Here is a 12,662-nt window from a genome sequence, read left to right as displayed (position 1 = left end):
CTAACCTGGCAGGAGTCATGACCCAAAGGTCACTCTTTGGAACTCACTTTACAATGGGCAGAAGCATTTCCTTTTAGCCCAGCAGCAACTGCCTACAGGTTTGTACAAAAACCAAGACGCCATCCAACTACAGGAGGACTTCTACCTTCTCACCTCAAAAATACTTTTCTCAAAATTCTCAATTTTACCACGTTCTTTTTGAAGCACCCCAGAAACAAATGTTAAGATAGCGCAGAACTTGAATAATACTTTCTTTATTTACAAGTTAGAATCAACAGACAGACAATCCAGGGGACCAAATGGGGAGATGACAGAAACCCCCAAGGGCCCCAAACAGAGCCGAAGAAAAAAGGGAAAACAGTAGAAAAATGTCAACGTAAAAAATGAGCTCCCCCTTCCTCCTTCCCCATGGAGGCCAAAGGGACCACGGCCCCACGCGCCTCAGCCTTACCTAGCTTAAATAAATTAGAACCAACCTCACAACAGGGCCGCTACGGCCTCAAGGCAACCCCCATTGGGGTCTTTGCCCACTCCCACCGTCCGGTCCCAATCATTTTGAATGGGGCCCTATGCCCAAGAGGTCATTTCAATGGGGCTGGGAACGCAACCTTATTTTGTCCATTATGTTCCTCCTTCGGCAAATGTCCCTGCATCCCTCCCCCCTGCAGAGCCAGCTCTCCTACAGTGGGGGGAGTGGGTGAGATGAGCAAGTGTCACAGCACGAGGGAAGGGGCGGGGGGCAGCGTGGTCTAAGGGTCCGGTCCTGCGGAGCCTCCTGCCCCATCTGGCTGGGCCCTTAGCCTGAATCTGAATCACTGGTGTCCGAAGAGGAGGAAGATGACGAGGAGGAGCTGGAATCTGAGCTGGAGCTGGAAGCGCTGAGGCGTGACACTGCTACTTGCTGAGCAGATGACGACTCTGTTTTCTCACTCGCTGCAGGACAAAGTTAAAGATGTGTAAGTCGGGTGTCCGTTTGTGAAGAAGGGTCAGTCAAGTTAGCAGAACAGTGACCTTGCAGTGGTGAACGGACGGGATACTCACCTTTCTTGGGGGGCTTTTTGGTGGAATTGAGCTGCCCACTAACATCTTGTAACCGCTTTTCTAGTTCCCGCTTCTTCTCCAAAGCCAGCTCCTCCTTTGTCTTTCCCACAGGCTTTTTAATGGCTGGAAAAGGGGAGATCAGGCCTAAGACACGGCACCTCATGTTGCCAAGAGCCTTCCATCCTGACAGCTGACAGGAGCACACCAAGTATGCACACCACTACCGCCTTTCTAACCGTCCTGGGACTCGCACAAAGACGGGCGGGCCCTCCCATACTCACTGTAGGGCTTCCGTGGTTTCTTTCTAAGGCAGGACAGGACGTAACGCTCAAGCTCTCGAAGCGTGGATGGCTTGAGAGTTTCAAAATCAATCTCAATCTCTTCCGGGTTTGAGTCACGTAACGAGGGCTCCCTGGCTTGGATTATGTGCACCACTCGGCCCAGCTTCTCCCCAGGTAATTTATTGATGTCCAGGCTCAACTGCCGTTTCTCATCGTAACTCATGGGCCGACTTTCCTCTTCTTCCTCTGAATCATAGCCAGCAGGAAGGGTAGGCGGGGCTGTCTTTGTGGCCTTTTTGGGTAGTCTACAAGCAAAAGAAAATTCTCAATTAGAGAAGCATCCTTTAACCCAGGGGTCTTCAAACTACGGCCCGCGGGCCACATGCGGCCCGCCAGGTTTTTTGGGCAGTGAGCGCAGCCGAGGTGTTACAGTAGGAATTAGTAGTTCATATAGTCCGGCCCTCCAGCTCTCTGAGGGACCGTGATCTGGCCCCCACTTTAAAAAGTTTGAGGACCCCTGCTAACCTCTCTGATCAGGCTCCTACTGTTCAATCCAATAATGTCTCTTTGTTTTGTGTTAGGTTTCGTTTTTTAAGCTGTGTCCTGGTTTGGGGATTTTTGTGTATGGTTACCATTAGATTTGTAAAAAAATGAAACTGCATATATACAGTGGCTTGAGTACATCTGATCTCCTTCCTCCTTTGTCCGTTCAGACCATTACCGCCTTCCCTTTTATGGTTTTGTCACAAATTATGTTTATACTCGCAAAGTTTTTTTTTTTTTGGTATCTTACTCTTGTTGTGACACCATGCTCTTTAGATTTCCTGCCTAGGATGCAGCTTGGTTTTCCATTAAGGCATATGAGTCAAGTCAGAGGTGGGCTACTGGGACACTGTATTAGGGAATGCCAACCATTTTATTCTGGGCTTTGTGAACTAGATATAGGTATGCTGGCTTGTGTGAGCACATCTTTCTTCCCCAAATCACTATTAACCAACCTTTACCATGGAAAACAAGAAAAAGTATTCATTTACTGGTTTAGAGAAGGGGGTAGTCAAACTATAGCCTGTGCCATTTGTTTTTGTAAATAAAGTTTTATTGGAACATATATTCATGTTCATATCTTTATTGCCTATGGCTACTTTCGAACTGTCAAGAGTTGAGTAGCTTTGAGAGACCCTGTGCTCCTCAAAGTCTGTCTGTCACCTGGCCGTTCACAGAAAACATTAAGGAATGAAGGATGCATCCTCCTGTTACAACTCACTTGGTGCCACTTCCTCCAGAAGGTCCGAAGCCAGGAGGACCTAGTGTAGCAACGCTGCCAACCCCACTGCCGCTGGCCTTCTTGGACTTTTTGGACTGAGAGAGGCGGGGTGCCCGAGGCCCCCTGTCATCTTCATCTACCCCAGCTCGGCCTCGATGCTTCTCTGCCTTCCGTTTCTTCTTTTTCTCTTTTTTCTCTCTCTTCCGCTTCGGCTTGGATATTGGGCCTTGGGACAGGGCAGCCAGTTGTTCATGTACTGCCCGAAGCTAGAAAGGAAAAAAAAGAATCAAGATGTGAAATATACATCAAGTAGAACAATTCGAAGAGACCAAGAGAAGAAAAAAAGCGCAAAGAAAGGCAATAGTGTCTTAATGAGCTGAACAGAGAGAAGTACCTGTTCCTGCAGCTCAGCCAGGCGATGAGCCCGTTCCTCCTCGGAGTCAGAGCTCTCACTCTCTTCTTCCTCTTCCTCCTCCTCCTCCTCGGAAGAGCTCTCACTGCTACTCTCCTCACTAGAGGATTCTGAAGATGATTTGGCCAGGCTGGCAGGCAAGGCAGTAGAGATTGGCAGAGGCCCTGGCTCCAGCGGTTCATCTGGCATCTTGGCATAACGGAACTCAAATACGTCCTAGAAAGAGAGGCAGACTCAAAACCAGGGTGGGGATAATGCCCTGACTGCACCCAGCCACCTGGTGACACGGCTCCAATTTACAACTGGAAGGATTAAGAGACCCTCATGTTAAGACTGACAGTGCAGATGACAAAATTCTCTCCCAGACCTAGTCCTTCTCGACTCCAATCTTGACACTCACCTGTAGCTTTCGTGCCATGGCCACAACATCGTGGTCTGGGGGATTGTACTTATAGCAGTTGGAGAACATAAGCCGCACATCAGCAGCAAACTCCTGGGCATCCCGGTAATCCCGATTCTCCATCTTCCGCTGCAGAAGGAGGCAGCATCAGAAGCTGCACAGGCAGGGAGACTCACCTTTCCCTGCCAACCCGACACCGCAAGAGCAGCCCTCTTGAGAGCACAGTGGGGGTGATAAGGACCTGTGCCCTGGGGTTCAAGTTTGAAGTCAAAGGAATTTGGGTGGGTTGAAGAAATATCCATGTTTAGGGGGAAAAAATCCTTCTGAAGTAACAGGGGTCAGTGACCCCTGGCTATCCTTCACCCCTTAACCACCCTAACCCAATACCCCAATAAGCAGGACTTAAATGTACACAGTTGTTCTGAAGACCCACCATACAATTTCAAACTCCAGAAAATAGGGACTCTTATCAAGCACTTGACTGATTGCCAGGTTACTATTTTGTAAAAGTAAAATCCTAAAACACAGATTGCAGTTCCCGTAGGAGGTGACTGAGTTTTTATTGATTCCCTGGCTCCGATCACTGCCTGCGTGTCCCATCTGCCCCATGCAGTGGGTACCTTTACAGTGCTGAGGTCCATGGGGTGCTTAATGATGTCATGGTAATCATGCAGGCCAAGAGCAGAAGCATCCACCGGCTTATAGAAAGGCCATGCATAGGCAGCATGCTTCTTCGAGAGTAACTCCTTCAAAATGCCATTGCAATGTTTCAACTGTTCCGACAGCTTTCCTTTCTTGGAGCTCTGGTGTTGTTGCTGAGAGTCCGGCAAGTCTTTGCGTGGGGGCTTGATGGGGCGGCCACTCTCTCTGCGCATAGGGGGAAGCCGTGCTGCCTTTGGCTCAAGACCCCCAGGGGGGCTAGCTGGGGAGCCAGGAGCCAGGATGGCTGTAGGTGTCGGGGTGGTAGTATCTGCTTTCCGCTTTACCCCCTTTTTCTGCAAAGAAAAGCAAGACAGGAGCCTTTTACCTCAGTCCACCTCAATCAAGCTTTCCCTCCCCGTTGTCCGAAAGAAACCCATGGGTGTATACCTTGGCAAGGGGCTGGGCTGGGGGAGCTGCAGAGACAGCAAGGAGCGGGGGTCCGGCGGAGTGCAAGGACTTGAGAAGGGGAGAAGAGATGACCGACGGGTGGGGAATGTTGAGGACAGTGGTAGGTATCTCAGGAGGTGGAGTATACAGGGCTGTGTGAGATACAGAAGAGATAGCAGGCACCTGGTGGGCACTGGTGATACTGCCCTGGAGTGCTAAAAGAGAAAAAGAGGTTAGTTTGATCATCTTCCCCATCTTTTGGTCCCCCATTAGCAAAACTCCGACTCTTCCTACCTGCCAACTTGGCCCCCTTCTTGTGGCTGTTCTTAGGGATAGTCACCACGAGCTCTTGTTCCTCCTGTGGCATCGATGCCACTTTCTGTAGGAAGATCTTTTCCAGCGTTTGTGCCATCAGGACAATATCATCAGTGGGCTACAGAGAACAGACAAAAAGGTTCAAATATTAGCAAGAAATACATTCCTTTCCTCAAAGGAATTCCTAGCTTCAGGCATCATCACCTGTAGATCCTGTAGATTAAGTTTGTCACAAAGAACTAAAAATTACCTACACGGGACACTAATTCTCAATTTCTCTCTCAACCCTGTCCCTCAAATGCAACCAAGAAAGAAAATTCAGAAATAAGGGAAGGAGATCTGACAAGGAAAGCAGATCCTGCTCTTTTCAGATCTCTAGGAATTTCTAACAGGGCCACCACCCCCAACTATGAAGAGTGTCTGTTCTACCTGACCTTTAACCCTGGATTTCGGAAGCCACATCACGAGGTAGTGGTACCCTAGGGAATCATATTTTCTAGATCCTGCCTACTGCCTACTATGGTAATGGAATTGTGTAGACAAAACTCCAGCAACGAAAACACCATCTCTCCTGTCTATTAATGAACACACAAGAAAAACTCACCTTGTTGTAGATGTAACAGTTGGTGAACATGGTATTAAAATCCTGCATACACTCTGAAGCAGCCCAATAATAGTTGTTTTCAAGTCTCCTCTTAATAGTACCCATGTCCATAGGCTGCTTTATAATTTTGTGGTAATCCTAAAAAACAAAAAACAAAAACCCAAAACAAAAAGGTCAGAGCCACCAAAAAATGCATACCCGTTCTCTTAAGCAAATTACTGATCCTCCAACACACACACATACGCACATACCCTGTGTCATAGGAGTACAGGGTCCCCTAAACTGCGGCCCCTGTTTAAACTACAGGACAGGAAAAAAAAAAAAAAAAGGAATAGGATTAACACCCAGCAGGAGGCCCCTAATGTCTTTCTCTAACCACCCATACCTCCCACCCACTCGGCAAGGTTTCCCATCCTGTGACATTACCTCTGGGGCTGGCTATCCATGGGCTGCATGAGGGAGAGGAAGAAGCTAAGAATTTTGGCCACCGTGGTCCTCTCCCAACCAGGGGTGGGAATCTGTAAAATGGAGCCAGGGCACAAAAGTTAAGGAAGGACACACGGAGGGCACAAAGATAAATGCCAAGAGAGCAAACTGTTGGATCAATGGCAAAGGACCAAAAATTCAGAAATTTGGTGGCTATCTGCTCAATGGGGGGAGACGGGAAATCCCTAGGGGCCGCAGTAACTATACCAGACAGCCCACCCCCACTCACACACATCCTTGTCCATCCCCACACCTCCCCACTTCAACTCCTCAACTCACCGGCAGACCCAGTTTGACAGCATCCACAGGCTGCCGAAAGGGCCACGCAAACTGGTGTTTCCACAAAGCCTTCATCACCACCTTGTGCAGGTACTGCAGCTGGTTGGTAACCCGGCCCGGCTTTTTGGGGTTGGATACCTCCGGGGGCGGTGGGTTGGCAGGGGTCAGTTGTAAAGCCGGCACTGAAGCCATTGTGGGGCTTTCAAACCCTTCATACAACAGGGAGGGCTTCCGAATCCTTTTCCCAGGCGCTGCAGCTTCTGGGCCCAGCCCCAGTAACCCTGCATTCCCCTCCCCAGGGAGTCTGTGAAAATGGGAAACAAAATTAGATGTGGCAAGCTATAGAAACCAGGGAAGAGTATCATTTACACTACACGCCCAATAAATCCAGGCTTGGGAACTAGTGAGAGGTAGGCAAGCTTAACTACAACCAGTACCTCAAACATCCTCAGAGATTTTGTTCTTGTCCCCCATCCCCATGTTTTTGTTTCCGTTTTTCTAGCACACGTACTTAGATCCTACCTTCTGGAGTCTGATAGGTTCTATCATCTGGTTTTTTAAAATTACTTAGGAAAAAAACACAAACAAATGGCTTCTTTTAGGACATAACTTGAGAACCACAGGCTTATGGGGAAGAGACCTAAGTAAAATGGGTGGAGCCTAGAAACTCAAGCTCCAAGCCTGAGGACCTCATCCACTAGGGGCCTAATGGTTGCCATGGTGGTCGGGCCTGGGGGAAGCAGGTGAAAAGAGGAAGGGAACGAAAAAGGGAGAATTTCATAAATGCTGATGAGACAGCTAAGAATCCATGCGGGCAGAAGAGATCAGCATCTTTCACATGCTCTGCATAGTTAACTTCAAAGTATAAAACAGACCCCGGAAATCTAACGGAAAACCATACCAACTTAAAAAAGAAAATCAGACAAGGAGCGTATTTGTCGGACTTCACAGCCGGGAATAATCCATCTGCCAGCCCCCAGAATTTTTGGCAAATCAAGTTTCCTCGCTCCAAGGGCCTCAAAAAATAGAGCTGTCCAGTCAAGGTCACGAGAGGGTTAGACCATCGCCCCCACCTTGCCAAAAAACAAGATTCCAACAGTTCCTACTGGAGCATCAACTCTGGAGACTCAAGGCCAACAGTGGTTCAGCTTTACATTCTCCTTGGTGCTCCTCTGGACCAGGTGTTTCAGGCCCAAGATTAGATCACTACCCTGAGATCTTATTGACACCCGAAGACAGGAGTCCTTTAGTTCCACCTCCCACCTTGAATGAAACTCAAGGATATTCAAAACGTCCCCTCCACCGAACAAAACACTCCACACCCTCACACAAAACCGACCCAGTCACTGTAAGACAAGCAGGGGTTTAATGACCCAGCCCAGATACAAAAACCCACGGGCTAAACAATAATCCCTCTACCCCACTCTGGGAATTCCCGTAGCCAGTGCCTGAAGCTGTCACCATGGCAACCCTGTAAGGCACTGGCTGTGGCCGGGAACATCTCAAAAGGACTGAAAAACCGTCGCTAAACACAAGGCCCACTACCCGCAGCCACATCAATGTGGTCCTTCCCATTACATTCCGCCGCCAACCTAGCTGGAACCGACTTGGTTAAGACTGGGCCACCGCCGAGAAAGTGGCAGAGACATTGACAACCTGTCCTCCCTCCATACGCAGCGGCCGGGGCACGACCAGTTCCAAAACCGTCGCTCAAGCCCCTCCGCGCGCCCCGAGTCAACAGTCGCGCCACGGAAGAGCAACGCGCCCAAGTCAGTTCCGTGTTCCCGATCCCGCACCCCGTGCCGCAGCCCCCCAACGCCCGTCCCGCTCGCGACCACGTACTTGTGGGGAGTTACGTTTTGCAGCATCTTGACCGCGGGGAACCGGCGCTGCACTCAGCCGCGGCAAGTCCGGGTGGCCTCGCTTCCCCTTGCCGCCCGGTCCAGCATAACCCGGCAAGTAGGGGGGGCCGCTGCCCTTGCCTTCCAGGCGACAACCCCCCCACCGGGCAGGCGAGAGAATCTCCTCCGCTGTTTCAACGAAAGCTCCCGGTAGCTTGGCGCGCTCTGCAGGCGGCGGACAGCGAGAAAATGGCGGCGGCCTCAGCAGAGGCAGGCGAGCGAGGGGGGAGTCTCTTCCAACCCTAGGAAGGCCCCCGGTCCCAGACACCGTCGTCAATATTGCCCGCTGTTGGTCTGCAAGAATCCCCTCTTCCTGCGGGGACTGTCCGGGCCGGACGAAGTCCCGTTTCAATCTCGATGGAGGCGGATGAACACAGAAAGTGGTTTAAGGAGCCGCCGCCTCCATCTTTGAAATCCTCTTGAGGGCGGAGTAGAGGGGGTGGACAGATTCCGAGGACTGGGCGGGGCCCGAAAAAGGGGAGCTCCGGGGGCTTCTATGGGGTCTGTACTGTCCGCCGGGAACGGTCATAGGCCGAGACGAAGGCCATTTCCAAGCGGATGGATGTGGATTGCAATGGCGGGCCCCGACGACTGGAAAGCTCTGTATCGGTAGGCAGAATCCTCCAGCTCGTTCTAGAGGTTGCTCCACTCCAGCGCGAAATGGCGCCGCCGAGCCCCGCGCCAGCCCTTTATATATAGGCGGGGGGGCGGAGCTTCGCCGCTCATGCGCGCCACCGCGCTCGAGACTTCCCCCACCCCCGGCGCGCGCGCACGCCCGGGACGCAGTCCAGGCGCAGGGGGAGGAACGCCTCTCCGCGGGAGCATCTTCTATTGGCCCGCTGGAGCGGTTACGTCATAAACCTGATTCCCAGCGCGCCGGTCTCCGGGCAGAAGAGTGCCGCATACGCCCTCAGGGAAGCGGCGGCCATGTCGCTGTGCCAATTGGCTGCGCTGAGGGTCGGCAACTCCAGGGGAAGGACGATGGCGGGGTGCAGCACCCCCTCCCCACCTCCCTCTCCAACGAAGTCTTCCCAGGCCTCCGGGCCCGGTGCGACCGGCGACTGCCAAGCCCGGGCGGGCCGGGCCATTCGTAGCTCCTCCATAGGCCAGAGCCGCAGGACTGGGGGGGCCGCGGGGGCGTAGCCAACCTCGGCGGCTGGGTGTGGCCGCAGGGCGCCGCCCGCTGATTGTTCTCGACAGGGAGGCCGCGGCAGTGGAGAATCTGAAACGAGGAAGAAGACGCCATCTTAAAGCCACGGCCTGGTGCTCTGGCAAACTGCTAAGGGCCCCCAAAGTAGCGGAGTCGGGATCCAAAGTCTCCATGTCCCACAATAAAAAACAAACACAGGCTTATCAGAGTCTTAAAATAGTCCCTGCCCTCCCCCAGGTCAAGCAACATAAAGACAAAGGCAAAAAACGCCCCCACGCTTCTACCAACAAGGTAAAACCTAGAATTCGTTCCAAAAACTTGCACCCCAAGCACATCTCCGATCACTACCCACTCATACTTTATGAATACAAATACCTGCGGGCTCGACCAAATCTCAGCAGCCCCAAAGTGGAGCCAAAATCTGGAAACACACCTATACATGAAACCCACCTCCTCCCCAAACTTCATTCCGACGTCTGGCTCAGTGCGGAAAAAACCAGTCCTGCGAGGGGCGAGTCTCGGAGAACACCTTTCCCGGGCCGAGCGCTCGGACTGCCCCCGCCCAGGGAAAGCCGCACCCCGTCAGGGCCCCTCGGCCGAGCGGGCGGAACGGCCCCATCCCCCACCGGGGTCCGCAGTCCTCCCCACGGAGCGGCGGTCCTTCGGTCAGCGCCAGGGAGGAGGGCGCGCGGAGGAGGCGGCCGCTGCGGCTCAGCAGCCCTCCCCCTCCTCCTCTCCCCTCTCCCCTCCCCCCGGGCCGTCCGCCTCCGAGGAGGGGCAGGAGCCATTTTGGGAGCTCAGTTTCGCCCCCTCCCCCCAATCCACGCATTTAAGTCTTCCCACAATCTGGTTGTCTGAATAGGGCTGGGCAACGGATGGACTGAATCAAGAGCACAGCAAGGTCAGGCTCTCTGAAGCCAAGATCTCCTGGGCTCCCCGTCCCCTTACGGGAGAGGAAATCCCGGCCCTCCCATTCCCCCGTTTCTGGACACCCAAGAAAACACTGCATATCAGGAAGGAAATTAATGCAAGCCCACGAGTACATGGGCCCCCTCCCATCCGAAGGGCTCCCGAGGGCCTAGATCCCTGAATTCCAACCCCGTCGCCCTCCCTCGGCAGCAGTTCTGAGTTACTGCGTCTAAAATGGCCGTCCATCTCCTGTCTTCACCACCTTCCCGGCGGGCAGACCCTGCGGGGGAGTGCGCCCCGGGGAGGAAGCCCTGCCGGCCCCCCTTCCGCCGGGGGCCGGGCCTCGGCCCCCAAAGAGCACGCGGGCCGCCGCGGCGGCGGGAGGGCAATGACACAGCAACTTTGCGGAGCCGCCCCCCCGCCCCCGGGGCCCAGCCCTCCGTGCTCGCCGCCGGCCTGGCAGGCCAGAGGAGGCAGCCCGGAGAGGAACGTTCAGGAGGGGAAGTGCTGGGCCTTGGAAAGCGAAAGGGCAGCCAGGCATTACTGCGGCTGCATTCCGCAACATCACCGCTCCCCTCCCCCCTCAAGCCTCCCTTCCCCCCGTGAGTCACCCCGGAGGCCACAGCTCCTCAGTGATTTGGAAAAGCAGCTCTTCCCTCCTTTCCGCTCCCTCCCCCGCAGCACACAGGGAGCGAACTGTTCGGGAGGGGGAGGGGAGGGAGGCGGAAGACGCCACCCTGGAGAAACCCTGGAGAAACCTGAGACCCGGGAGCTGTGACATCTCGGCGGTCCCCAGCCTCCCTCCCCCGCTCCGGGCCATGCCACCGCCCGCCTCCCTGCAGCCACCCTGGGCCTTTCTGCTCCCCACAGGCCCGGGCCTCCGGCCGGGGGTAAGCACATGCTCAGTAAGACCAGCGGCGCACAGCAGTCTGTGCAGGAGGCTCCGCAGGCCGTGCCCACGTGAGCGCAGCCTCGATAAGAGCTCGAAGCGCACACCGGATGGCGCCATGTGACCACGCGAGCGGCGCGGCACACAAAGGCGCAGGGCGCGCTCCGGTCTGCGGGGAGCGGGCGCGGCCGCCTGGCTCACGCGGACTGGCCTCTAAGCCTTCCCCCACGTAGTCACCTCCCCCACTCAGCCCACAGGTCACCCCCACCCCGCCCGCCCAAGGCCTCCGGGCTTTGTACCCCCAGGGGACGAGGGGAATGGGGGGCGCACTCCCCTTCGCCCTCCAATACCGTAGGCATGGAGGCATGAGGTTGGCCATTCCCCTCCCCCACCCGAGGTGGCCTCTCCTGCCGGCCCCCCTTCACGCTCCCATTGGCTGTGAAATAGCTGAAGGGCAAACCCACCCTCAGGATGGTGCTCTGAACCCCAAGAATCTCCCTCCCGGACTCCCCAACTCTGGTTAAGCACGTACATGACTGGCAACACCCCCGCTCCAGGGCCCCTTCTTACCTGGATCCTGGAACCTTCCAGGGGGGATCCAGTGTTCCCCTCGGCTTGGAGTGGGGGGAAGATGCAATCCGGGGTGTCACCCCCCACCCTGGAAACTGAAGCTGTGTGGGGGGAGGGGGCGTAGCCCCCCGCCCCTCCCTTCCCGGTCGAGTAGGGGGGTGGGGAGATCATCGGGGCCGCGCGGACACGTCAGCAACGCCCGGATTGGCTGGCCCGAGTCACGTGCCCGCCCCCCTCCCGGGGCCAGCTTCCCGAAGGTTCCGGGGGTCCCACGAGGGGCCCGGGGCAGTTCCCGGTCCAGGCCTAAGTCTAGCGTCTCCGCGCGCCCCAACGCCGCCGCTCCTCTAGACCCGGCTTCCCGGCCGCTGTCGCCGGCCTGTCCCCCCCACGCCTCTCCTCACGGGTCCAGCATGGCCGCCGCAGCCGGGAACGTGGCACTGCGCCGGCGCAAGGGGCGCCCGGGCGGGGGAGGGGCAGGCCCGGGGCGCGGGCCGCGGCACAGCGCAGGCGCCCGCGGCGGCGCGGCGGGGCGCGCGGTGGGTGGGGCGGGGGCGGGAGCGGCCGCGCAGCCTCCGGCTCCCCCGCCCCCTCCCCGGCCCCCCCCCGCCCTGCCCCGCGCCCCGCGGGCGGCCGCACTCGCTTCCTCTCCCGCGGCTGGGGGTGCAGCTCGGCCGCCCCGAGCGGAGCCCCCGGAAAGGCGCCTCGGAAGTCCTGGGAGGAGAACGGGCCCCGGTCCCCCCCGGCTATGGGGAGGGGGGCGGGAGCCTTCCCCGCTAGCGGTGTGCTTGGGCCTCGGGACAAGGACACGGTCACCCGTGGTGTCTGCCGCGGGGGCATGAGATGTCTTAGGCAGTTTTGCAGCCTCTCGCATGCCCTGAACCTAACTAAACTTCTGCGTTTTAAAAAAATATATATACTTTATTGATTGTTTTACAGAGAGGAAGGGAGAGGGACAGAGAGTCAGAAACACTGATCAGCTGCCTCCCTCACACCCCCTTTGGGGATGTGCCCACCACCAAGGTAACTGCCCTTGACCGGAATGGAACCTGGGACCCTCAAAGGCTCTGTCCAC

At 55.6% G+C, this 12,662-nt stretch overlaps 1 protein-coding gene across 5 annotated transcripts; it reads right to left on the bottom strand.

Annotated features, from left to right (window-relative positions):
* Positions 1-238: 238 nt before the first annotated feature.
* On the bottom strand, positions 239-12,006 carry BRD2 (bromodomain containing 2). 5 transcript variants are annotated; one of them, XM_084891082.1, is made up of 14 exons: positions 11,591-12,004; positions 8,014-9,294; positions 6,172-6,475; positions 5,833-5,924; positions 5,407-5,544; positions 4,782-4,920; positions 4,488-4,702; positions 4,019-4,393; positions 3,399-3,527; positions 2,981-3,214; positions 2,587-2,852; positions 1,323-1,627; positions 1,042-1,164; positions 239-933 (listed from the first exon to the last, which is right to left on the bottom strand). In XM_084891082.1, exons 5-14 carry the CDS (start codon positions 5,515-5,517, stop codon positions 797-799), a joined length of 2,034 nt encoding a protein of 677 aa, XP_084747208.1. In that variant the 5' UTR covers positions 5,518-5,544; positions 5,833-5,924; positions 6,172-6,475; positions 8,014-9,294; positions 11,591-12,004; the 3' UTR covers positions 239-796. The 5 variants fall into 5 exon arrangements, with proteins under 5 accessions (XP_084747208.1, XP_084747209.1, XP_084747206.1 ...); XM_084891083.1 differs by lacking the exon at positions 11,591-12,004 and adding an exon at positions 9,673-9,961; XM_084891080.1 differs by lacking the exon at positions 5,833-5,924 and having other exon boundaries at positions 11,591-12,006.
* Between the last annotated feature and the right edge of the window lie 656 nt (positions 12,007-12,662).

This window comes from Pipistrellus hanaki (genome assembly GCF_964339955.1).
Source record: "Pipistrellus hanaki genome assembly, chromosome: 7".
Taxonomy (NCBI): domain Eukaryota; kingdom Metazoa; phylum Chordata; class Mammalia; order Chiroptera; family Vespertilionidae; genus Pipistrellus; species Pipistrellus hanaki.
The sequence above is the reverse complement of the archived record's forward strand: the minus strand, read 5'-3'. Positions and strand labels throughout refer to the sequence as shown.

Excerpts from the sequence above, each read along its gene's own strand:
- BRD2 (XM_084891080.1), bottom strand. The coding sequence starts at position 8,039 with ATGCTGCAAAACGTAACTCCCCACAA. Across the intron at positions 4,921-5,406 it reads ACTGTTACATCTACAACAAG|CCCACTGATGATATTGTCCT; the intron begins GTGAGTTTTTCT and ends TGTTCTCTGTAG. Across the intron at positions 4,394-4,487 it reads CAGCCCAGCCCCTTGCCAAG|AAAAAGGGGGTAAAGCGGAA; the intron begins GTATACACCCAT and ends TTTTCTTTGCAG.